Source organism: Canis aureus, chromosome 1 (genome assembly GCF_053574225.1).
Source record: "Canis aureus isolate CA01 chromosome 1, VMU_Caureus_v.1.0, whole genome shotgun sequence".
NCBI classification, from domain to species: Eukaryota; Metazoa; Chordata; class Mammalia; order Carnivora; family Canidae; genus Canis; species Canis aureus.
Window position 1 is genome coordinate 114,451,578 of NC_135611.1, and position 24,739 is coordinate 114,476,316.

At 55.3% G+C, this 24,739-nt stretch overlaps 3 protein-coding genes, 2 long non-coding RNA genes and 1 other non-coding gene across 13 annotated transcripts; 4 read left to right on the top strand and 2 right to left on the bottom strand.

Moving 5' to 3' along the window:
• The first annotated feature begins 41 nt into the window (after window positions 1-41).
• Window positions 42-5,267, top strand: LOC144286128 (uncharacterized). 2 transcript variants are annotated; one of them, XR_013354221.1, is made up of 5 exons: window positions 42-265; window positions 2,670-2,848; window positions 3,766-3,907; window positions 4,545-4,640; window positions 5,044-5,267. It is a non-coding gene; the product is annotated as an uncharacterized LOC144286128 (long non-coding RNA). The 2 variants fall into 2 exon arrangements; XR_013354225.1 differs by having other exon boundaries at window positions 5,058-5,267.
• On the bottom strand, window positions 1,317-6,597 carry LOC144286110 (uncharacterized). 2 transcript variants are annotated; one of them, XM_077852185.1, is made up of 4 exons: window positions 4,737-6,597; window positions 4,179-4,256; window positions 3,932-3,976; window positions 1,317-2,827 (listed from the first exon to the last, which is right to left on the bottom strand). In XM_077852185.1, exons 1-4 carry the CDS (start codon window positions 4,878-4,880, stop codon window positions 2,573-2,575), a joined length of 522 nt encoding a protein of 173 aa, XP_077708311.1. In that variant the 5' UTR covers window positions 4,881-6,597; the 3' UTR covers window positions 1,317-2,572. The 2 variants fall into 2 exon arrangements, with proteins under 2 accessions (XP_077708311.1, XP_077708305.1); XM_077852179.1 differs by having other exon boundaries at window positions 4,098-4,256; window positions 4,737-5,244.
• Window positions 6,598-6,724: 127 nt separating this feature from the next.
• Window positions 6,725-9,645, top strand: RPS16 (ribosomal protein S16). The gene is made up of 5 exons (XM_077852200.1): window positions 6,725-6,885; window positions 7,007-7,108; window positions 9,037-9,133; window positions 9,261-9,308; window positions 9,435-9,645. The coding sequence occupies exons 1-5, from the start codon at window positions 6,838-6,840 to the stop codon at window positions 9,578-9,580; spliced, it is 441 nt and encodes a 146-aa protein (XP_077708326.1). The 5' UTR covers window positions 6,725-6,837; the 3' UTR covers window positions 9,581-9,645.
• Window positions 9,447-23,242, bottom strand: PLEKHG2 (pleckstrin homology and RhoGEF domain containing G2). 6 transcript variants are annotated; one of them, XR_013354167.1, is made up of 20 exons: window positions 22,399-23,242; window positions 21,616-21,742; window positions 20,514-20,785; window positions 20,337-20,437; window positions 19,493-19,559; window positions 19,306-19,352; window positions 18,926-19,076; window positions 18,514-18,651; window positions 18,167-18,367; window positions 17,641-17,733; window positions 17,464-17,550; window positions 17,071-17,104; window positions 16,876-16,977; window positions 16,708-16,755; window positions 16,590-16,628; window positions 16,409-16,425; window positions 16,103-16,279; window positions 15,068-15,992; window positions 9,803-14,985; window positions 9,447-9,679 (listed from the first exon to the last, which is right to left on the bottom strand). XR_013354167.1 is itself a non-coding variant. In XM_077852089.1 (19 exons), exons 2-19 carry the CDS (start codon window positions 21,722-21,724, stop codon window positions 13,427-13,429), a joined length of 4,167 nt encoding a protein of 1,388 aa, XP_077708215.1. In that variant the 5' UTR covers window positions 21,725-21,742; window positions 22,399-23,242; the 3' UTR covers window positions 9,447-13,426. The 6 variants fall into 6 exon arrangements, 5 of the variants coding, with proteins under 5 accessions (XP_077708215.1, XP_077708235.1, XP_077708245.1 ...); XM_077852089.1 differs by having other exon boundaries at window positions 9,447-14,985; XM_077852109.1 differs by having other exon boundaries at window positions 9,447-14,985; window positions 20,514-20,782; window positions 22,399-23,241.
• On the top strand, window positions 22,370-24,005 carry LOC144286136 (uncharacterized). The gene is made up of 2 exons (XR_013354227.1): window positions 22,370-22,672; window positions 23,374-24,005. It is a non-coding gene; the product is annotated as an uncharacterized LOC144286136 (long non-coding RNA).
• Window positions 23,537-23,629, top strand: TRNAI-UAU (transfer RNA isoleucine (anticodon UAU)). The gene is given in 2 exon segments: window positions 23,537-23,574; window positions 23,594-23,629. It is a non-coding gene; the product is annotated as a tRNA-Ile (tRNA).
• Window positions 24,006-24,739: the final 734 nt, after the last annotated feature.

The window sequence follows — 24,739 nt, forward strand, 5'->3', positions numbered from 1 at the left end:
GCTCGTCTCCGGTGACGCACTTCCTGGGCGCCATCTTGAAAGTGGCAGGTCTGCTTAACGTAGAGCATGGAGTCGACATCTTGGGAGTGTCAAAGAGGGGTACAGCTCCTCCCCTTCTCCGTTAGGCATTTCCAACCAGGAGCTCGAGCTTGTACTAACTGATGCGGTGTGCCAAGCCGCGAGGAGTCAGGGAAGGACTAAATAATAATGAATTAGCAGATAAATCAGACTTTATCCCCTAGATCCTCTAAAAGATTCCTAGAAGGTAAGTACCCCCATTTTGCCGACAAGAAAACTGAAGCTCAGAAAAATTAACCGCGCAATGGCAGACCTAAGACTCCTCCCCAAGTGTAGGTGACCCTTAAAAACCCTTGCTTTCCTTTACAAATCCCTAAGTTTAAATCAACGGGAATTTACATATTAGTAATTATTTGTCTGACAGGTGGCAAAGAGGACCAGGCGATGAGAGAGAAGAAAAATTAATCTGATGAAGGGGGAAAAAAATCAAACTTTTAAAACACATTGCTGGGGATCCCTGAGTGGCTCAGCGGTTTCTCGCCTGCCTTAGGCCCAGGGCGCGATCCTGGAGTCTCAGGATCGAGTCCCGCGTCAGGCTCCTGGCACGGAGCCTTCTCCCTCTCCCTGTGTCTCTGCCCCTCTCTCTCTCTCTATGTCTATCATGAATAAATAAATAAAATCTTTAAAAAAAATTGCTAAAATTTCTTGCATAAGCATTGAGACACCTGGATTCAATTTACAGAATTTTAATATGCACCTAGTACAGGGTAATATGTGGTTTGGCCACCAACTGGCTCACAAGACAGCTACCAGGGAATGAATACACACTCCCTGATCCAACAATCCCAAACTGAAACCAATATAAACTGGGGAGGGGCTGGTCACTCTATTTTCCTTTCTATAAAATTGGTTCGTGTATTCATTTTTTAAAAGATTTTATTTATTCATGAGAGAAAGAGAGAGAAAGTCAGAGACACAGAGAGAGAAGCAGGCTCCATTCAGGGAGCCCGATGTGGGACTCCATCCCAGAATTCCAGGATCGCGCCTTGGGCCAAAGGCAGACACTCAATCGCTGGGCCACCCAGGTGTGTTCACCTTTATTCATTTTTTAAAGATTTATTTATTTGTGTATATATTTATTCATGAGAGGCACAGAGAGAGGCAGAGACATAGGCCGAGAGAGAAGCAGGCTACCTACAGGGAGCTTGATGTAGGACTCCATCCTAGGACCCCAGGATCACACCCTGACTCCAAGGCAGAAATTCAACCACTGAGCCACCCAAGCATCCCAAGCTCGGTCTTATTTATTTATTTATTTTTATTTTAAGATTTTATTCATTCACAAGAGACACAGACACAGGCAGAGGGAGTAGCAGGTTCCATGCAGGGAGCTGTATGTGGGACTTGATCCGGGGACCCCGGGATCACACCCTGAGCCAAAGGCAGATGCCCAACTGCTGAGCCACCCAACTATCCCCCAACCTCGGTTCCTTTAAACAGCAGCCCTTCAAAATAGGATTCTACATATAAAATGCTTATTGACCTTGCTGCAAAAAGACATTTACTCCAGGAAACAGTAATTTTCTCCCCATAGAAAGTTCTTCCTTTGTGTGTCAGGTGTTCTCAACCCTTAGCCCCAGTGGTACGTAAGATGCAAGAAGAGAGCGATGCACAATAGCCCCAAAGTGGAAACAGTCCAATATCCATCATGAGGAGAGTGGATAAACAAATTGGGGTGCATCTATACAATGGAATAGTAACAAAACTGCTGGTTGGTACATGAATGAATCTCAAAAACATGCTGAATGAAAGAAACCAGACACTAGAATATATGTAAATATATATATACATAGTACAATTCCATTCATATGAAACCCTAGAGAAAGCAAAATTGATCCAGAGAGAAAGCAGACTGGTGGGTGTCTACGACTGGAGGTGAAGATTAACTGGGAAGGGGCATGAAGGATGCTTTGGGGTGATGGAAATGTGGCTGTGTGTATACATTTGTCCGAACTCAATGAAATATCCACTTGAAATGTATGCTTTTTACGGTACATAAACTACACCTCAATGAAGTTGATTTTGAAACTATGGATGTTCAGGATCCACCAGAGACCAATTATCAAAATCTCTGGGTTGGGGCCTTGACATCAGTATTATTTCAAAACTCTCCAGGTGGTAATTATTTGTTTTCAGGGACTTGAGGCACAAGCCTCTCTCTGTCTGTCCTCTAGGGGTGGGATTAGGTTAGAAGAAATCTGTGCAATTCTGTCCTTTCCCAGAAGAGGAGAGAGGAGGGAGTATCTGAGAGGGAGAGCAGAGGCAGGTGAGAGCCGATTTATCTACCCACCCCCATCCCAGGAGGTCAGAGACTTCAGGTTTCAGATCTTATTTTCCTTCTCTCCTCTCCCCCTTGGCTCCTTGGGTTCCAGATGGGGTCCTCTGGCCTAGAAGAAGGCTTAGGACTGGGAACTGGGGCTAGAAACCCAAGTCCTCTCTCCCTCTCTCCACCCAGCCTCTCCAGCAGTTCCAGGGAGTCTGTGTCTTCCCAGGCTCATGCTGAGGGCAGGTGCTGAGCACAAGCCCCCTGTAATAACTCTAAGAGTTTGGACAGAAAGAGAGGGACAGGTCTCTGAGGATGTCCTTCGCAGGGTGGACAAGGGCCCTGGCCAGTCACCCACAGCCGAGACCCCAGGGCATCCAGCAGACGCTGTAGCCGGAACACCGCAATCCCCAAGGATGGGCCCTCTTCGAACTGGATCACAGACAGCTCCAGCCGGAAGCACCCCAGAGTCTCAGCAGGACACACCTGTGGGGACAGAGTGACTTGGTATCTCTGGGCAAGGGTCTGATCCCAAAATCCCAACCCCAGGGTTTCTGAATTATGGCCTGGGATAAGCCCCTTCACCTCTTTGGCCCTCAGTTTTCTAATCTGTGACAGAGTTCTGAATAATTCCTACCTTCAGGGCTAATGCAAACCTATACCTAGAAAATGACATTTCTTTCTTAAATTACTTTAAAGTGTTGATTTTGTTAGAACAAAATACATTACTGCTATCTACCAGAAATTGATGAATATATCCTGGATGGGAATACTGCCCTAGTTGATGTGGGATCCTTGTGTGGTGTATGTTCTTCACATCCATATACAGTGGACCTCTCTACCTCATAGGGTCAGTGTGAAGAGTTTTTTTTTTTTTAAGATTTTTATTTATTTATTCATGAAAGACACACAGAGAGAGAGGCAGAAACACAGGCAGAGGGAGAAGCATGCTCCATGCTGGGAGCCCAACATGGGTCTCGATCCCGGGACTCCAGGATCACGCCCTGGGCCAAAGGCAGACGCTAAACTGCCGAGCCACCCAGGGATCCTGGTCAGTGTGAAGAGTAAACAAGCTCATATACTTAAACCATTTAGACCAATGCCTGGCAGATGGAGCACTATTTAACCATCACCACCATCATCATCATTTGTTGCTATGTGCCACTTATGTTCTAGGTGTTGGGAGATGGCACAGGGCACCTGGGTGGCTCAGTCCGTTAGGCGTCCAATTCTTGGTTTTGGCTGGGGTCCTGATCTCAGGTTCATGGGATCAAGCTCTACATCGGGCTCCCCACTAAGTGAGGGAGTCTGCTTGGGATTCTCTCCCTCTCCCTCTGTCCCTCCCCACTGCTCACATGCATCTGCAAGTGTGCTCCCTCTCTCTCTCTCTCTCAAATAAATAAATAAATCTTTTTAAAAAATAGGTATTGGAGACAGCAGCAAACAAAATCTATTTGAAGGCTGGGAGCTGGGTCAGCAGCTGGACAGCCAAACACCAGCCCTACTGCCTCCTGCCGCCAACATGTATTCTGAGCTAGTGGATTCTCCCTAAATTTCCAACGCCTGGTAAGGAGCTAATGAAATACTCACCGAAAGGTCATCTGGGGTGTAAAGAGTGCCATCATTTTTGTTTCCCTATAATTTGAGGCAGGGAGAAGAATCAGATCTTGAAGGGGAAAGCCGGACCTTTCTTCAAACATGCCCCCCCCAACCCCCTCCCTGCCTATCTGCTGGCTCTCCCCTCCCTCCTCCTCACCAGCATCTTCATGATGGCAATTAAGAAGTAGAAAGGCTCCCGAGGACAGAGGGGTGATCCTAGGCTTCCCAAGGGCCGTACCAGCAGGAGGATGGTCCAGAGAGGCCACACGGGCACCCTGCCCACCACCCAGGCTTTCTCTGGTCCCAGCCCAGGGTCCTGGAAGCAAGAAGTGCAAAGAGACAGAGCAAGTTGGAAGACTGAAGTGTCCTGACCCCTTCTGGTCCAGCTCCACTCAACCCACAGATACTCAGAAAATGTTCTTCAAGAGGCCAGGGAAGATGGTCATGCTACAGTAGGGAGGGTCCAGGTCAGAGGGCTCCCTGACACCCCCCCCCCACACACACACACACACAGGAAGATAAAAGACTCAGCAAGCGTATGAGGATTAGCCCAGAGAGATTAGAGGATTTTGGGAAGTCTAATCCCACCCTCCTCCCCCAACAGGTGCATCAGGCAGCATAAGAGTGTGTGAGTATGTGAATCCCATGGCCTGTCTTCTCATTGGAAAACACCCCTGCTAGGCTTTATCTGTGTTTGCAGGTGCATATTTGGGGATCTGCTCTCCCTTCTACTTCTATTCCTACATCAAGTTTCTCCATATTTCAAATATCTTGAAATCTCCATGCTTGCCTGTACCTGTCTGTCTTCGTTCTCTGAGGGCTGGCCTCTCTGCCTCCGAATCGCCGTCACTTGTGTTTTCTGGGTCCATCTGTAATTGACCCTGTGTCTATCTTCTTTTTCCTCTTCTCCATTGGCCCCTTCTTTGTCTTTCTCCTTCATGTGTGTCTGTCTCTCTTGTGCTTTGTATGTCTGTCTGTCCCCCCAAGTCAGCGTCTGGGTGCTCCCTCCCTCCACCTCTCCTCTCTCTCACCTTGTTGGAGCTGGACTCTGGGCTGGAGGATTCTCCCTCCAGCCACAGATCCGCCCACTAACCTCCACCCAGTCTCCACCTTCCAGGTGCAAAGTGAGTCACCACAGCCCTTTGAACCTTGGACTTCAGGGACGCCTGGATGGCTCAGCGGTTGGGTGTCTGCCTTCGGCTCAGGTCCTGATCCTGGGATCTGGGATCCAGTCTCGCATCAGGCTCTTTGTGGGGAGCCTGCTTCTCCCTCTGCCTGTGTCTCTGTGTCTCTCATAAATAAAATCTTAAAAAAAAAAAAAAAAAAAGGAACTTTATGGGCAGCCCCGGTGGCTCAGCGGTTTAGCACCGCCTTCAGCCCAGGGCATGATCCTGGAGACCTGGGATGGAGTCTCATGTTGAGCTCCCAGGTTGGAGCCTGTTTCTCTGCCTCTCTCTGTGTGTCTCTCATAAATAAATAAAATCTTAAAAAAAAAAAAAAAAAAGAACCTTGGACTTCTGACTCAGTACTGCCAGAGAAACTGAAGCAACTGTGGCCCCTCTGCAGCTCTGAGACAAGCCTTTTGCCTGGGGAGGGAGTACCCTGAGTGTGGGGGAGTAAAAGGGCAACTCAATCCCGAGATTCCTCAGATGGGATGGGAGGGTGCTAGGGATGAATTCTGTGGGGAGGAGCTTGGAGAGTAGGGTGACTTGAAGGAGGGAATGAAGAGATGATTTGAAGGTCCCTGGAGAAAGAGGGATTCTAGGGTAGGGACCCTGAAGGGGGGAGCATTCTGAAGGGAGAGTCTCGGGGCACCTAGGTGGCTCAGTGGTTGAGCACTGCCTTTAGCTCAGGTCGTGATCCTGGGGTCCTGGGATCGAGTCTCACATCGGGCTCCCTGCATGGAGCCTGCTTCTCCCACTGCCTGTGTCTCTGCCTCTCTCTCTGTGAATAAACAAATAATGAATAAAATCTTTCTCATGAATAAATAAAATCTTTTTAAAAAAGAAATGAAGGGAGGGTCTCTAAGGTGTGGAGAATTCTAGGGGAGGAACATCCTAGGGGAGGCAGTTGCTGGGAAGAGGAGGCTCTAAAGGGAAGGGAATTCTTAAGTAGATTTTGAAGGAGGGAGGCTCTAAAAGGGAGAGAAATTTTGTGAAAGGGGATTCTACCGAGGAGGTTCCAGGAAGGGTGGATTGCGGGCAGAAGTAGATTCCGGGGCCCCTGAGTGGACGAAGATTCGGGGAAAGAGGAGCTGAGTGAGGGCTCTGAAGAGGGGGGGGAGTCTGGAGGAGACTCTAAAAGGAAGGGAATTCTGGTGAAGAGTAGATTCTGAGCGTGGGGCGCTAAAAGGAGATTCTGGGAGAGGATTCTCGGAGCAGGTGGGTTCTGAATCCTGAATCTGGAAATCCCGCCTGACTTCCGGCTGTGGGTTCCGTAGGTGCGATTCCGAGGGAGGATTTGCGGAGCAGGGGAGGACGATAGCCAGTGGCGAGGGGTAAACGGGAGCCTCTTCTGAGGACCGTGAGAATCGAGCTTTTGGGTGGAGGGAAATTTTTAAAGAGCCGAAAGGCAAACGTGGCAGCGGGGGGCAACGACCAGGGTGAGTGTGAAGAACAGCGGGTCTTCAGCCTTCTCCAGCGATTGCACGCAGCGCACTTCAGGCCCCGCCCCTTCCGCTCCCAGGTCCCGCCTCCTCCGGTCCTTGGACCCACCTTCCCGCCGCTATTCCGAAGTCCCGCCCCCTGGCTGCAATATGTGCCGTCAAGCTCTCTCCCGTCGCGACGTAGCTCCCAAAGCGCCTGCGCAGACCCTGAAAAGCGGCTGGGGCGGCCCCGCATTTTCCTTTTCCGGTTGCAGCGCCGCGCGGTGAAGAGCTCTTCCCTACCGTCGCAGCCATGCCGTCCAAGGGTCCTCTGCAGTCCGTGCAGGTCTTCGGACGTAAGGTAGTCTGGGTGCCAGAAGGGAGGAGCGGAGGGAGGCGGGGGTCGGCCGGTTGTGGGGTGGACATGGGAGCCGCGGGCCGAAGCTCACGTGGCTGCGCGGTTGCTCCCTTGCTTTCCACAGAAGACGGCCACCGCCGTGGCGCACTGCAAGCGGGGCAACGGCCTCATCAAGGTGAACGGGCGGCCCCTGGAGATGATCGAGCCACGCACGCTGCAGTACAAGGTGCTGGATTGGGGAGGGGCGTTTGGGTTGAGTGGAGGCCTTTAGCTAGAAAGAGATGTTTAAGTAAGTCGGTTCCTGGAGTTCATTGGCCTTGGAAGCTGGAGGATATTTAGAAACAGTTGGGGGCAGAGAAAAAGGGGCCTTGGGAAGTGGTTTTCGGGGGTTTGAGATACCGTGATAAAAGTTTGAGTGGGCAGAGTGAAAACGTGGATATTGCAGATATCCACGTTTGCTTTGGAAAGCATCCAAAGAGGGTGCTTTCAGGGACACCTGGGTGGCTCAGAGGTTGAGCATCAGCCTTCGGCTCAGGGCGTGATCCTGGAGTCTGGGATCGGGTCCCACATCGGGCTTCCTGCACGGAGCCTGTTTCTCGCTCTGCCTGTGTCTCTGCCTCTTTGTGTGTCTTTCATGAATAAAGTCTTTTTTTTTTAAATGAAGATGCTTTAAAAACTCGGATTTTTGGAAGTCCACTCACTGGGGGAATGAAAGGCAACAGGAGTTGGTGCAGTCTGGTTTCTTGCACTAAGTTAATGAGGGACGTGTGTTGTGTTCACAAGCTAACATCTTTTTTCCTGCTAGAGTGTAGACTCAGAGAACAGAAATCAATTTTTTTTATTTCTCTCCGGGTTTCTTAAAACTTTGTAAGAGTAGGGTTTGGACACTGTTGATGGTCAACAATTAAATATTGGAAGAACAGGAACAGAATTTGGGTTTGTTGTGATTTGCTGTGAAAGGGGTTCGTGGTCCCCTGCGTGTTTTTGCCTCAGTTTCTTGAGCTCGGAATGGAAAGAGCAGAGTCTGTTTTTTGCCTGTTTTATATATGTTATTGTTTGAGGGAAGTAACTTCATTTTTCTTTTTTGGGTTCTTCTATAAAAGTGGGATAACTATTACCTTGAAGGACTGTTGTGAGGATGAATTAGGTTGTTAGTGTAAACTGCTTAACATGTGAATAAATGCATTTGTTTCTTCATAAAGTATGTTGCTTTTATTACCTTTGACTTTTTGATTTTAGTGTAGTGGGCACACAATGTTACATTAGTCTCCAGTGTGTAGGGTTGTGGTAAAATTGTTACTTTTAATTGCGGAAAATAATTTTACTGTAGTAGGTTTATTAGTTAGAATTTAATAGGATAGAGTCTTAGATGCCTTGGCATAGTAGATAATCGAGTACTGTGGTTTACTCTTACCCACTGTCAGTTATACAAAAGTTTTGCTTGTGTGTCCTGTGTACAGAGCGGTGGTCCCAGGCCCTACCCTCATAGAGCTCCTAGTCCACTGGAGGAAGCAGACTGGACCCAGTACCAGACACTAATCCAGCGTAGTCTGTTGGAATGGAAGAACCCGGAGAACGCTTCCACTTAGGTGGAAGGATCAGGACAGGCTTGGGGAGTGGGTGGAGGTGATGATGGGGATCTGTGAGCTGAGACCTAGAGTAGGTAAAACAGGAGCACGCAGGCACTTGCAAAACATCTAGAGCCAGCAAGGGGATAGCATGGCACAGGTTGTGTAGTATTGTAATTTGGAAATGGGAGGTTCAAAGGGCTGGGCGGAGAGCTCAAAGGGAGAAATCCAGAAAAAGCGCAAGACATGGTCCAGGAGTGGCTTTTCATCGTTTGCAGTAGTTTTGGTGGTTGTAGAGGTTTGCCGTGTTCAGTTAAAATGCTAACACTTTTAAGAACCAGTCCTAGAGATGGGAACACTGAGGCCCAGAGGGACAGAAATAGGAGGGCCCAGCTCAGGTTGCCTTCAGGAGTCTCTCATCCATCTTCAAGTGCTCCCTGCTCTCCTGGCTGTGCATCTCCTTGCCCACTAGTGCTTTGAGGTCAGTGGTGGCAGTTATTTGGAGAGAGAGGAGTAGGGTGCTCAGTGAGATAGTCAGCTGTCCAGGTTGTGATAGGAAATCCTGTCATGTCCCCTGTTTCTCCAGCTACTGGAACCTGTTCTGCTTCTGGGCAAGGAGCGATTTGCCGGGGTGGACATCCGTGTCCGAGTGAAGGGTGGTGGTCACGTGGCCCAGATTTACGGTAAGTTCCAGGAATTGGGCGTATGGGGGGGGAGGGGACGGATGGGCAGGTGGCTCTGAGAGCCAGGCCCTATTCTTGGGCCTTCTCAAAGCTGATATACTCTTCTGTGCATGTATTTCCCTCACAGCCATCCGCCAGTCCATCTCCAAGGCGCTGGTGGCCTATTACCAGAAATGTGAGTGAGAACGGCTCCTTCCCATGGGTGGGTGGGTGGGTGGCAGGTTGAGGACCAGCCCCTATCTTCATCCCAGAGACTGGGGGATGCTTCCACCGCTCTGACCTTTCACTGTCCTTCCTCCAGATGTGGACGAGGCCTCCAAGAAGGAGATCAAAGACATCCTTATCCAGTACGACCGGACCCTGCTGGTGGCAGATCCCCGGCGCTGCGAATCCAAAAAGTTTGGCGGTCCTGGTGCCCGTGCTCGCTACCAGAAATCCTACCGATGAAATTGTTGTGACGATGAGGGTTCATCTTTATAATAAACCGCTGTCGTGGGACTTAAGGTTTCAAAGGTTGTGCTTTGGTTGTTTGTGGTGGGTCTTGGGCTAAAAGAAAAGAAACACCCCGGCCCAGTGTCAGTCTGGATTGTAAGCCGGCATCACCCCAGGGTTAGTGTGGACGGGTTGGAGAGGCAGGTGGGAGCAGGCTTGCTCTCCATCTCCCTGTACCTCCAGTGGAGTCCAGTGTGGGGACAGCAGAGGTTGAGTGGTTGTGTGGGGTGTCTTTGTGAGTTTGTCTTTTTTTTTCCAGTCCCTTTGCTGCTGTTGTCCTGGAATGTCAGGGAGGAGTGGGAAATGTATAAGATTGGTAAATTTTAACAAAGACCAGAGAAACAACTTAGGTGCATTCCAAAGTCACACTTTGGGCCACACATAGATTGGAAAGGAATTTTTCCTAATGTCAACCTGTAGGTAGGTAGGCTTGAGATGTGGGGAGATGGGGTGGGCGTGGCATTTCCCCTGACCATCCCTTCAGGTTGTCAATACTCCCTCCTGGGGAAAGGTCCTGATTACACTGTGTGGTGGCTGTCTTTGCAGGGCTCAGAACGTGTGTCTGACTGAGGACTTGTTCACCCGTTGTGCCTCCCATGTAGTAAGAGCCAACACTTAGTAGGCTCTCGGTTGCTACTTCTGGGCTACACATATAACAGGATGTTTCCATTGTCTAAAAAAGTTCTGTGGGACAGCGCTGGTGTATGTATAGGAAAGTAAAGTGTTGCTTGTGGATTCAGTTAACTTTTGTTCTGCACTCCCCCTCCCATTTTTGCAGGAAGCGAGAGCCCTTCATTGAGAGGGAAGGGCATCTCCGCCCACATTAACCTTGCAGCCAACCTGGATAACCCCAGTCATTGTACCCAAGGTGCCACACTATTCCCCCGGCTGCTGGGGGTACTAGCAAGAACATTGTGTGGCAGTTGGAAGTTGCTGGCTGAGGGAAAATTTTACAGATTTTTTTTTTTTTTTTTTTTTTTTGTCTATATAAGAGAGGGAACTTGAAATTTACTGTCCAGTGGGGCAGATATAAGAAAGCTTGTATATGCTCCACTCAATACAGTAGCTTAGCGTGGCTGGCATACTGGGCTACACAGATGAGAGAACACTTGGATTGTGAGGAAAATTCTACAGGACGGCACTGGTAACAGGGAGTATACTCAGCGCTTCTTAGAGATGGACAGTGGGGTTGATGGGCACCAAGTAGATGCCCAGCTAAGTGTTCCTGGGAGATTGGTGGCAGGCAGGTGTCTAGATGGTAGGTATGAAAATTAACCTGGTGGCCACAAGAGCAGCTCACCAAGTTTTGCACTGGAGGTGTAGTTAAAGGGTTAAATGTTTAGCTGGCATTAATCTCAGTGTCCCAAAGAGGGCAGCAGGGCACTGGCGGCCTACTGCAGAGCCTGATGGAACTGACTGGAGGCTTTGAAGAAGGCTGGGCTTACGCGGGGCAGGTTGTGTGGGGCAGGTTGTAGTAGACCTGCAAGGAAGGTGTACCTGAGGAGGTATCAGCTTGGGCTGTGAGGGAGAGCTGGGAGTCTGGCAGGTGGGAGTAGGAGTCCAGGGGCAGGGATCAGGAGGGGTTGAAGCAGGCCTGATGTCCAAGGTTTTCCTACAGGGTTGAGGGACCCCCTTCTGAGGCTCCTGGCTCCCTGCCAGAGGCACAGCTGGGATGCATCTTGCATCTGGAAAGGCTGAGGGGGCTCGCCTCTCCTTCCCCACTTGAGGCTATGGAGTAGCCGGCCTCTTCCTCCTTCCCTGCCGCCTCCTCAAATACCGGGAATTCCGGCGCCACTGGGAGCCCAGGCCAGGCTGAGAACTTTCCTTCAGCTGGGAATGTGCAGCTGGGGGCGGAGGAGGGGAGGGCCAGCCTCCGTCCTGACCTCTGGGAGGCTGCAGCAAGCGGGCCCAGGCCCTGCTGTATGGCTCAGTAACCATCCAATAAACAAATGAAAGAAGCCAGCAGCTAGTATTTATTGAGCCAGGCCTTGTTCAGGCTACTTTCCTCAACTGAGAATTACCTGGGGCCCTGGGAGTGCTAGGCTACAAGCCTTATTCCAAGGAGTGTTTTCTTGAACCATGCCTGGCATAGGAGAATCACTCAGGTAAGAGGACTCTTAGCTAGGTGACTAGGCAAATCCTTTTTTCTCTATATACGCCTGTTTTTCTCTAAAGTGAGGATCAGAAACCCTTCTCACGTGCCTTTTAGGGACATTGAGAGGATTCAAAGTGAATGAGTTCACATAAAGTGACTAATGCTCGTGCTATGCAGCTGGTACTCAATCTTTTTTTTTTTTTTTTCCTGTTAGCTGATTGTTCAAACTTCAGATTCCCAGGCTCCTGCCCTGGAGGTTCTGAGTCCATAGGTGGAACTAAGAGCCTGAGTCCTTGGGGATCTGTGAGCTGAACAATGCCCTGGTGAGTCAGAGGCTCAAATACATTTGGGAAGTGAGGCTGTGCTCCCTGAATCTTTACAAACAATGATCTTACAGGGCAGGTACTGTTAGAATTTCTCAACTGTAGCAGTTGAGAAGACCCAGACTCCAGACTTGAAGGTCATATAGCAACTGGAAAAGTCAGGATTTGAACTCAGCTATGACGCTGTGGTGCCTCAGGAAATTCCAGAGAAAAATTAAGTAAGACAATGTGCTAAGTACAAGACGTTTAACTTTCAAGGAACGAAGCTAGTCTATTACCAAAGAAACTGCTTAAATTCGGCCGCTCGCCAGGCATGCCACTGCTGGGAGGAGGCAGAGTGATTCTAACATAAAAGCCTTTGTCTCTGACCTGAATTTCTTTCTTGGGAGTGGGGGCACAGAGGCATTGTAGAGGTCCTGAACTGGAGCGAGGGGGTATGAAGATCCGATGTGTGTAGGTGGGCACAAGAATTGGAACATTCATGTGTTGGGGAGTGAAATCTGATGTGGAACAGACTTCCCAGAATCCCAAACCCAATTCACTCTAGTGTTAGTGTGAAACAATTCCTGAAATCTTGTTCCAAGACCCAAAAGAATCTAAGGAAGGATGGATGGTGGTAGAGAACACTGGGTTGCTGCGCTGATGGATTAGATGTCTGAGTCAGTGAGACAGATGAATGGATAGAGATGCAAATCTGGAGGGATGGATGAATGGAGAAAGGTTGGTTGGACAACATGGACAGGAGACAGTGGAGGAATGGATGAATGGGTAGGAGAATGGGGGTAGGATGATGGGTGGATGAATAGGCAGAGTGGACGAAATAAAGCATGGCATATGGATTGAAGTTGGAATAGGTAGCCAGGCAGGAGATGGACGGAGACCGCTGAACAAGATGAGCTAGGACACAGGAACAGGCTGAACTGCTAAGGGAATGGCCTTCCAAGTCTACTTGGAATGAAGCTGCTTAACTTGGCTTTTCTGGATGACATCAAGCAGTTCCTGAACTCTGAAAGCAAACACCGAATGGTAATGGAGCGTTCTAATTCTCAAAGACTGTTTGAGATGCCTCCAGTTTTCAGAACCACTGATTCATGGATGTGTCAGAGCTTCGCATTCATTGTCTTGTCATCCCCCACTGCCTCCAGAATGGGAAAAGATACAGAACTTCATAATATTAACAAAATATTAATGATATCCCCCTCCCCATCCCTGTTGAGTTAATCAAGGCAAGTAAAAAGGACCATTTGCCAAAGCAGCTCCCAGGAGTTGAAAAGCTGCAGCAATTTTTACACCTGTGTTCAGTGTCTGGACTTCAGGGTGAAGTTCTGAGGGTCGGTGGCATCTGGTTGAGGTCCTTGCTTTTCAAGAAGCCCGGCATCCGGCTCACGTGTGGAAAGGGGCATCAGGAGTTCCCTGGGCCCCGCGAAGGCCCACAGATTCCTGGGGGGGCGCCAGGAGAGTGGGGTGGTTCAACCTGACCTGGGCCTTGGCCGGCCGCAGCCGCCCACCACCCCCGACGTGGATGTTGACCGTGGTGGCATAGCTGAGCCTCCTGGCTGGGGGTGGTGGGGGCTGGGGTTGGGGCGGTGGTGAAGGTGCCCGCGATGCGGGGGCAGAGGAGGACCAGGGACCCCGGGAGGCTGCGGGAGCGTCCCCTCCAGGCCCTTGCCGCCGAGCCAGGCTCTGGCTGATGTACGAGGCTGCCAGGTATCTTGAGAGGGCAGCTGCATTGGGGCCCAGGAGCTGACGGGTTGGAGGAGCGGGACTGTGGGGCGGGGTCAACTCTGAAGTCTCTGACCGGACTACAGGAGAGACCAGGTGGCCTCCCGGTTTGGACATAACCACGGCGCTCTGGCCTGGGGTGGGTACCAGGCCCTGGATGTCCTGAGAGCCTCTTCGCTCGGGCGAAAGCATTGCAGCTGGACCATGCCCATCTGTGAGGCTCTTCTGCTCCAACAAAGGTGCAGCAGATGGACCGGCGCTGTCTGGGAGGCTGTCCTGCTCGGGCAAAGGTGGGAGGGCCTGGACTTGGGTGTCCGGGAGGCCTGGTTGCTGGGGCAAAGGTGTGGTAGCTGGGACCTCCGGGTTGTGGGGCACACACAGCGGCGTGCTGGCTGGGACCCGATCGTCTAGGCAGCTCCCGTGTGCGGGCAAAGGCGAGGGGTTTGGAGCCTGAACGTCTGAGCAGTCTTGGGGTGAAGACAGTGGAGCACCGGCTGGGACGTGATGGCTTAGGTGGCCTCCACATGCAGGCACAGGTGAGGCACCTGGAGCCTGAATGTCCGGGAGCTCGTGTCGCAGGGGCAGTGGGGTGCTGCCTGGGATCTGATGGTTCCCTCCACGCGTAAGCAAAGTGTTCATGGCCTGATCGCAGCCACCGGCTGGGAACTGAACATCCCGGGGACCTCCTTGCTTAGTTAGCGGGGTACCGGCCAGGGTCTGGGTGCGCAAGTGACCTTCTTGCTTCGGCGTAGTGGCCGTGGCTACAACCGTAACATCGGAACAGCATCCCCGCCTGGGCAAAGCGGGGCTGCTTGGATCCCGGATGTCCACATGGCCTCCATCCTCAGCCAAAGGAGCGGTGCCTGGAACTTGGATTTCCAGGTGGGCTTCCTGAGCAGGCAAAGCTGTAGCCGGCAACCGAACACCTGGGGCGTCCTCCTGCTTCGGCACGGCTGCGGCGGCTCCGGCCACACTCTGTATATTCCAGAGGCCTCTCCGCTCAGGCAACGGGGCCGCAGCTGGAACCTGGATGCCCAGATGGTCTTGCTCAGGCAAATTTGAAACGTTTAGACCCTTGCCCCCCAGGCAGCCTCCCTGCTTGGACAAAGGTGTGGCGGCTTGAACCCGGGTGGCGGGACCCAGAGGAACAGACTCCTGGGCACAGGTCAGCGGGAAGGCCAGCTCACAAACCAGCACATGTCCAAAGGCAGGCAGGGGCCCTGTGTGCACAGAAAGAACCGAGTGAGTCAGCACTCCCGTCTCCGCGTGGGCCGTCTCTGCGGACACACACCTGGACCTCACCTGGCTCAGCCTGCTCGTGCGGCAGGCAGGGGGACAGCTGCGGTTGGGCCAGGGCGCGCGGCCGGCGGCGGGGGGCGTTGGCCGACGCCCGGGTCTCAGCCCGCTGCATCTGCTGGATGCGCTCGCTGTAGAGCCGGGCTAACTCTCGCACTCGGGAGGCCGCCCGCTCCGAACTCGAACTCGGGGCTCCTGCCTTCCCACTCCCGCCGCTGCCTCCGCCCAGATCCGAATCCTCCAGGATGAGCAGTGGCTCCGGGAAACCCGGCCGGGCCAGCTGCCCCTGCTCCAGGGCCTGCCAGGCGCTCCGGATCTCCGAACAGGAGCGGAATTCCAGCTCATCCGGGAATCCCTGATCTCGGGGGACATCCTGCGGCTGGAAGTCTGGGAACGACTCCCCTTCCGCAGCCTCCTCCCGCCCTGCCCTGCCGCCTGAGGACGGCTCTCCCAGTTTTGTGGAACTGCTTCCAGGGAACAGTTCTCTCCTGGTGGCCAGGGCCTCATCGGGCCCCCGCAGAGGTCCCTGGAGCCATGAGTCACAGGGCAGGGTGGGAGCGCTGGGAAGACTAGGAATGTCAGGGACACTAGGTATGGCTGGAAGGCAGGGCATTTCAAAAACACTGGAAATGTCTGACAGACTGGGGAGGTGGGGAATCTTGGGAATTTCAGCCAGGCTGGGAATTTCAGGGAGGTTGGGTGTATCTGGACTTTTCGTAAGGCCGGGAACGTCAGGATTTTCAGCTGTGCTGGAACTTTCGAGCCCCTCCAGGACATGGAGTGGGGAAGGCCCGCGTTCGTCCATTTCCAGCTCCTCCTCCTCCTCCTCTTCTGAAGAGTCCCGGCTGGGCAGGGCTTGGAATGTGAGGGGGTCACTGCCCTCCGGCACCTGGGAGTCTCCAGGGAACTTGGGGATGTCGTGGGGCGATGGCTGTAGTGGGCAGTGTGGAAGAGGCCAAAGATAATCAGGGTGGGCTGGCCCCCCACCCCCGACCCCCAGCCGAGAGCCCCGAGGACACGATGCTGGGATGCCCAGCTCACCGCTGGATCCCGGAGGCCTCTCTGGTTCAGCAGCTCCAGGATCTCTTCAGTGATCGAGGTCCCAGAGGGTTCCAGGGTGGGGGGTCCAGTGTCTTCCAGGTCCTCAGGGGGTCCGGAAGCTGGAACTGATGGCTGAGGCTCTAAGGTGGGGTACAGCTCCCCCTCACTGCCAGCGTGCTGTGAGCAAGGAGAGAGGATGGAGGGTAGGAGTCGAGGGCCCTGTCCCCTCCTCCCAGACCCAGGAGTCTGGGTCCCCAGACCCTGTCCTAGAGGACTTCTCTTTTTTTTCCCTAGGGGACTTCTTACCTTGAGTCTAGGCTGAGCTGGGGATGGAGAGATGAGAAAGAGAAGAGTGAGATGCAGGAATAAGGCACTTCCTGACCCTCCGATGAGCTGCCCCTGCCACCCCTCCCCCATGCACATGGGCCATCCCCCGTGAAGACAGACAGACAGGGCTGCACCCAGCTGGGCCAGGGCGGTCACGTACCATTCTGTGGAAACATAACGTATGGGTCCTTCATCGGCTCTGGGGAGAGGACACAGTGACGTCAGGGGCCCAGCTCCCACCGCAATCTCCAGTCAACCTTTAGGTGGAGGACACTCACCGGACTGTCTGCGGCCACGGCGGGTAGCAGAGGGTCCTGGAGACGGAGCTGTGGGAGAGGCAGGTTAGAAGCCCGTGAGGGGCCCAGCCCCAGCTCCTGAAGGAGGAGAAGGCTGGGGGTGCAGCTGCTGGGGAAGAGGCGGGGGGATCCTCAGGGTTCCGTCTTTACCTGTGTTCCTTCGTCCAGGGGTGAAACTTCTAGCATCTCGAGGTCGGGGAGACCCAAGCGGGGGTGTCAGGGGCTCTGGGATAGGCTTACTTTTAGGAGCACCTAGGGGTAGAAATTTGGAACCCAATAATCTCCTTCTCCTTGGGGAGGAATTCCTCTACTCCCACATCCTCCCAACCCAAGGCCTCAACTCACAGTGCAGGCTGTTTTCAAGGAGAACTTGTTTTGCCTGAAAGAGACAAGGACAAGGGTGGCGTCCCGGAGGCCTCGTCTCTGAGCACCCCTGTCCTAGTCCCGGTAACGGGTGCTGCTACGTGTGAGGCTGATGATTGTTAGCAATCACCACGACTCTGGGGGGTCGGTGATGATTCCTCCAGGGGAGGAAACTGAGACCAGAGAGGTTGCGTTACTTGCCCGAAGTCACAGAGCCGCAGGGTGGAGCTGGGATTCAAACCCAGGCAGCCTGACTCTGTGATTTATCGATCACAGTCTAAGTGGGTCCCCCAGCACTCAGGGTCTTGCGGTACTGGGGGGCCCGGGGGTAGTCCTCCAGCATGCTGAAGGCCCACGGATGGGCAGGAGCTGTACCTTGGCAGGGATAGAGGCCGGGTGGTTCTCAAAGAAGAGGCGCTGGAGACAGTGAATCCACAGCCTCTTCTCTTCTTGGTTCTTGGCCTGGGGGTGGGATGGGGTGGAGTAGGGAGCCGGGTATGAGGTCTAGGGACCGAGGGGAACCCTGACCGCCCAGCCCCACCTGGCACTCACCTGGAGGAGGTGCCTGTGTTTGGGAATGGTCAGATCGGACACCTTGAACCCCAGAGGGTCTCGAGGGCTCTCGCTCACACTCAGGTTGCAGCACTGGGGTGAGGGGAGACAGAGGAGCAGCAACCTTAGACTGGGCAGAGGCCTCCTGTGCGTATCTGGGTCCCTACCTCCCAGACAGATGTGCCCCTAACGTTGCGTGGTGGGTCCCCTTTGCCCCTGGTGAGCCTCCCCACCAGGCTGAGCTCTGCCCTCCTTCACCAGCCCCTCCCCTTCATCTGGATCAAGAAGATGCTTGCCAGGTGGGCAAATCCAGCCCCCGCTCCCCAGGTCCTCACCTGCATCCTGCTTGGCCTCACCCCTCATTAAACCTCACCCTCCCATCCTTGGACTCAAGAAAATGTGGCCCTTTTAAGCTGGGTGGTCCCTCTTTTGCAGACTGTGCCCCGGGTCCTCCCTGTAAGGACACTGGTATATACGACACAGCTGGCAGGTAACCCTCTGGCCTCGCCCCCAACCCTGAACTCACGAAGATGTGGCCCTTGTAGGTGTACTCCGGTCCCCGGCGCTTGGCCACGAGCAGCATCCGGGAGAAGAGAAAGAGCAGCCGCTCGCCCCCTCGAAGTCGGGGGCCGCCCCCGCCGCCGCCTCGGAAGGCGCCCTCCAGCACCAGCTCCCCGAAGGCACTGAGCTCCGGGCCGGTCCAGCCGCCCAGCCGCCGCTGCACTTCCTGCCGGGCCCCGCCAGGTGCGACGGCACAGAAGCGGGCACAGCAAGACAGGGGCGTTAGCCACCCGGGGAGCACTGATTCCCCACCCTCCCCCTGCCAAAGGCCCCCCCTGCCCCGTCCAGCCGCCCCTCCCCCGCCGGGGTCACCTGGAGGCGCGCAGCATGCTCCTGCTTGCGTTTCATGTCATTGATGTACCAGGCGACGGCTGTCATGGACACAATTGCCTCTTCCACCATCTCGCGGCCCCCGGCGCCCGGGCCCTCTGCCCAGTGCTTGCCAAGCTCCTGCCAGGCAGCCACCAGGCACCCAGGGAGGGGACAGACATGAGAGAAAGATGAGAATGACAGGAGACAGACAGAGGTAGGGGCAGAGGTGGCGACCCAGAGAAGGGGACAAACAACAGAGACAGAAAGTGGAATCAGCTGGCACCAGAAGCCCCGGCCCCAACTGCTGTCCCGGTTTCTAGGGGACTTGTCCTGGGCCCACCCTCCAGATGTACCACCAGGACCCCACCCCCCCACCGCCTACCACGAGCAGCCCCCCGGGGCCACGGCTGACCTGCAGCAGCAGGTGGTACTTGAGGATCCGCTGAACAGGTTTGAGCAGGAAGCTCTGCAGGGGCAGCGAGTGGTGGAGCTGGGCCTGGCGCTCCTGCAACCACAGGGCTGCAGGCGGGGACAGCGACAGCTCCCGGAGCAGGGCTAGGGAGCTGGGGGCACAGCACGGGTCAGGGGTCAGCTGGGCGGGCTGGAAGTGGCCAGGGTTGCAGGGGCTGGGGAGGCTGGGGGGCGGTCAGGGGCAGCTTAGGGAGAGGTGGGGGGTCAGGCAGGGGTCGAGCTGGGCGGGTGGAGGTGGAGGGGGTGGAAGGAGGCAGGCTGGCTGGCGCATCCGCTCAGTGGGCAAGGCCTGGGGCCCAGCAGGGGCTCCTCACCCCTCACCTCGGGTAGTTCATGCAGTACAACGTGTAGATGTCAAAATCCTCACTCTGCGGGGGACACGGGAGTCGGGGAGAGCTGAGGTGTGACTGCCCCGCCCCGTGGGCCCCCCTCAGGCCTGGCCCAGGCCTGCCCCGCCCCCTACCCAGGCCACCGCATCCCAGACTGGGCACCCTCACCCCTGACTCACCCTCTGCACAAAGCACTCGGCAATGCCCCCCGCGCTGGGGCTGCCCTCTAGGTCCTCCAGGAGCTCACTGTGGGGGAGAGGGGGAGGTGAGGGACTGCCCCAGCCCCCAAGCCCCCTGTGGGAGGACTCCAGGAAGCTGGGGACTTGGCTGTCAGGATCTCTCAAGGGGCCACCTATCCAAAGGGAGTTTTCCAAGTGCTACACGAGAGATCGCAACCTGCTCAGCCTTTATCCACGGACAGCGTCACCTTCCTCAGCCCAAAATCTTGTTACAGCTGACATGAGCCCTGGGGGGGGGGGGGGGGGGGGCGGGGATCTTGTGATATGACCCCGGGAGAGGGGCGTCATGACCCTCAGAGCTGTGATGATCTTAAGATCCTGAGAGCTTGTCATGACTTCTCAGATCTCCTGCAATGATCTCAAGATCTCATTAAGATGCTCGCAGGTGTCAAGATCCTTGGATCCCAGCCTCGTCCTCGCTGGGTCCCGGCCAACCATCTGGTTTGTCTGGGACTGAGGAGTTTCCCAGGACGGGATGGTGATGAAAATGCTCACACTGGCACAATCTTCAGGCCCGGGAGCCCCGGATCCATTGTGATCCCAGACCTGACATGGTGCTGAGACACCCCAATATTTAGACCTCATCTGGGTCCTCAGGCTCCATCCCCCTCACCCTCCGCCACTCTGGGTCCTCACTCCCCGTCGTGATCCCTGCCCGGCAGCGCTACAGCCCAGGTACCAGCCTGGACGGGGCACGATGGGGCTCCAAGGTTTGGGTCAGGCTACAGCCCACCGCCCCTGACCCTGCCGGCCGGTGCCCTGGCCCATCCCTCCCGCCTCTGACCTGCTGAACTCGTAGATGTCCTCGATGTTGGCAAATAGTATGCCCACCTGCTCCGCGCTCAGCCCCAGGACCCCACCGTCCAGCAGAGGGCCCAGGTAGTCCTGTGGGGGTGACTGGGGTTATGGGGGTGGAGGCCGGCCGGGGTTCCCACTGGGCTCAGGTGCCCACCTGCCTCACCTCCACGATGCTGCGAAGGTCCCGGACATAGGCCCGCTCTGTCTCCACGATCTCTCGCGCCACTCGCTCCAGCCTCGAGGGTTTGGCCGAACCCGGGGTGCCCACAGGTGACAGATGCAGGCGGATGGGGGGCCCTGGAAGGGGCTCTGGCCTGGACGCTGAGCAGGCTGGGGTGGGCCCCGGAGCCGGGTCCCCCTCGGAGCCCACAGTGCTGAGGGATGTGGAGCTCCCAGAACCTCGGGGGGAGGCCATGGCCGGGGTTGCAGGGGCTGCTGGGGGTGTGGAGCAGATCAGGGGGGGGTCTCCCCAAACACAGCGAGTGCTCTCAGCCCTACACTCACCCCCACCTGGTTGAGCCTGGGCTTTCCCCTGGGTTCCCTTCTCCTCTGTCCTGGTCTGCTCTGGTCCTGTCCAGTCCTCTCCCTTCAAGGTCTTCTCTGGGCTCTGGCCTCCACTCTTCTAATCCACCTCCATGTGTCAGCCTGGGAGATCTTTATTAATTTGCCCATTTGACCCTGTCACTCCAAGTATAACCCTTTCATATCCTGAGGATAAAGTCCAAACTTATCAGATCCACAGGGCCTTATGCAACGCGGCCATTAAAGACCTTTCCATTCTGCTCTCTTCGCACACCCACACCACTTCTCACCAGTCCTATTCGACTGCTTTCACTCACTTAAAAAAAACCCAAACAGCCTCTCTCACCTCTGCACACACTGTTCCCTCCGTGTAGAATACTCTTCCTTGCTTTTCCCAACTCTGTCCTCCTAATCTTTCGCTTCTGTTTAGATGTCCCCTCCTCCACACAGCATCCACTGCCTTCCCAGACCGGGCTCCCACAGTGAGGGGACGGGTCTTTCTCTACCAACCCCCCCTACACCCTGTCCCAGCCGTGACCTGGGTTTCCCCCTCTGGACTGTCCCCATCTGGGGACGGTGTCGTCTGCCCGCGCAGAGCAGAGCTCTGCGTAGGCAGGGCTGGGACTGTCCCTGTCACCCTGTGTTGTCAGCACTGCCCAGCACCCGGCCAGCCACCGAGGGCTGCAGTGCCCGGAATGAAGGACAAACGCCCAGCAGACCCCCACCCTCCCTTGCACGCTCACCTGTCTGGGTCTCACACACAGCTGCACAGTTGCACACTTCACCTGTGGGGCCGCGGCCAAGGCCAGGGCTGGGTTTGGACAGGCTGGGTCCCCGGGCTCCCTCGGGCATGGCTGAGCGGCTCAGCGGCTGCAGCAGGAAGACCCCCTTCTGGGATGCGAGGACCCCATCAGCCTCCCCCGCCGCCCACACTCACAGATTGGGCCAGGGACTTAGGAGCACGGTCTAAACCCACGCGGGACCCCCGAGAGTAACGAATGGGGCAGACGGAGGCCGAGCGCTAGAAAGAGGGGCACAAGGAGACGGAACACAGAGGAAAAGATGGGAAGGTTGAGACAAAGAAGAGTGAAGCCGGGAGCCTGGTCTGTCCGGGCCGGCGGCTCAGGGATCCTGGGAACGCTCGGGCCCGGCTGGAGCGGAGGGCGAGGGGCAGGGCTGGGAAAAGCCGTGGGCGGGAGGCCGCGGGGTCCCAGGGGAGGGCGGAGGAGGCTGGGGGACCGGATGCCAGGGTCCTGCAGACGGCTCCCTCCCCCGCCCGGGACTGCGAGTTGGGGCGCTGGCCCTGAGCCCTCGACCCACCTCCCCTCCTCCGGCCGGTCCCTCCGCGATCCGCTTACTGTCCCCACCGCCGCAGCCCGGGTCCCCAGCGCCTTCCCACACCCCTCCAGACCCAAACTCCCGCCGGCGCCTCCGCTCGCCCCCCGCCGGCACGCCCCCTCATTGTTCGGCGGCTGCGGCGCCGCCCCCTCCCCCAGCCCGTCGGGGCCCCTCGCCTCCCCCCTCACCTCCCAGGGAGTCTCCAGCCCCGAGCCGAGGCTGCTCGCTGCTTATTCGACCCCAGCACGGTCCCCGGGGAGGCGCAAGGCCGGACTCCCCGGTCTCCGCGAGTCAGGGGCGTGCACTTCGGGTTCTCAGGCTCCGGGGACCAGAATCCGGGGTCTCTCGGAGAATGGGATGCAGCGGTCCGAACTGCTCGGTCCTCTAAGTGAGGGATGCTGGGGGTCCCGACTCTTGGGTCTCGGATGGGGCGCTGCGGACCCAAATTCCTGAGTCTTCTAGGTAGGGCTGTGGGGCGACCGGATTCCCAAGTTCTCCCAACTCCAGGAGCAGAGGTTAAACCATCTCCAGGCGGGGGTCCCAAATTCCTGGGTCCCCTTGAAGTAGTGGGCGTTTCAGCCCCAGACTGGCTGGGGCGCTAGGAGTCCGTGTGCCAAGTTCGGATGTCTGGGCTGGGGTGTCTGGGAACCCCTGGAGGAAATCACCGGTCCAGGATCCGAAGTTCTTTAAACCGGGGTGCGGGAAGCTCGGCCTCCTGGATCGCGCCGGTCTGAGGTCCCGGACTGCCGGCTCCTCCAGGAGGGGGCGCTGGGCACCTGGATATCTGGGCTCCTTTAGCCTGCGCTTCGGGGTCTCTCAGGGCGCGGTGCACACTCGCGACTCCCGAGTCCACGACTTTGAACCCCTCAGGCTCTGGGACAAGTGCCACGGGGCTCCCGCGGCGGCGGCGCCACATCTGTGGCGGGAGAGTCCGGTCCCAGCTGTGAGGCGGGGGGCGGTCGCCTGGGGCCTCCCCTCCCCCCCCAGCCGCCCGGGCTCATATCCTGTTCCCGCCCGCGGGGGGGAGGGGCTGCCTTCCGGCCGGCCCGCGGGTAAAGGGTTAAGACCCCTCCCCTGGCTCTGAATATTCATGAGAAGGCGAGTCCCAGGCAGGCCCCGCCCCCGCATTCCAAACGCCTCTCTTTTACTTTTCCCTTTTACAGCAAGGGCCTTCGGGGCGTGAGAATCCGGAACTGGTAGCCCGCTTTCTCCCATTGGTCAACCAAAAGATTCTCATTTGCATATGCAGTAAAAGGCGGAGCTGTCCAGTAAAGTCACGTGGCCAAGAACGACTGAAGGACCTCGCGACGCGAGGGTGCGGCCGGAGCTCCAGTGGCGCAATCGGTTAGCGCGCGGTACTTATACGACAGTGCGAGCGGAGCGATGCCGAGGTTGTGAGTTCGATCCTCACCTGGAGCATCTCTTTTTGGCTCGGCCTCTTTTTAGAAATGTATACATCTTAAAAATCACCAAAAACATCACATCGTCACTTATAGGAATGAATGTTTTGATCTTCGGAGTTTTCGGGCTGGAAAGACTCCTGGAACTCTGGCGATCGCCCGGGAGAGCGGCCTGTGTTGCGGCCAGGTGCCGTTTCCATCCGGGCCGCCAGAGGGTAGTATGGCCTCTTAAATGGGTCTGCAAATCTCAGTTTAAGACTTCTGTAGAGGTGTAGTGTCCTCCGCAAACTGTGTATGGCACTGCCTCTTCATCTTTTCTGTCTTGGATTTTTTTTTTTCCATATAACACCGTATTGTACAACATGATTCAATATATTCATAAATTGTGAAATGATTACTGTAAGTTTACTTAACATCAATCACGTCATATAGTTACTAACTTTTTTCCGCCTGTGTCTTGGAGTTAATTTCTACTCCCTCTCTTCCTCCCTTTTCCTGCATTGATGTGTTTCTTTGAACAAATGATAAACATCCAATACGTGGCTGACTTCTGTTTAGGGTTTAGGCATGAACAATTGACAAGACCAAGTCCCTGCTTCTGAGGATTTGACACTCCAATGAGGAGGTTTCATGTATACATGAAAACTACATTTTATGTGTTACATGGTGGTGAATGTCCGGGAAAAAGCAGAGCAAAGTAGGGAGGATGAGATGAGGGTGTTCGAGCTTCAGTGAAGATTGTGATCCTAGTAGTGAAACACCGTCTCACTGAGGAGACATCTGAGCAGAGACCTCAAGGAGGGAAGTAGGCCATGAGGATAACTGGGGGGTATATTCCAGGCAGAGGCAGCGGTCGTGGAAAGGCCCCCCGCGATGAAGCAGGACAGCTGTATTGGTGAGGGGCTAGGAAGCCAGTGACTGGAGCAAAAGAGTGGCCAAAGATAAGAGCCAGGCCTTGTAGGCTGGTGAGGACTTGGGACTTTGCCTTTAATGTGACCTGACTGACTCAGGTGGCAGGACAGGTTCCCTGTGGTTGTCTTGTTGGGGAGGGAGGTTCCTGAGCCAGGAGAGTGGGAAGGGGCTGCTAGGAAGGTTCAGGGGGGAGATGATGCTGGATGGGACCCAGGTG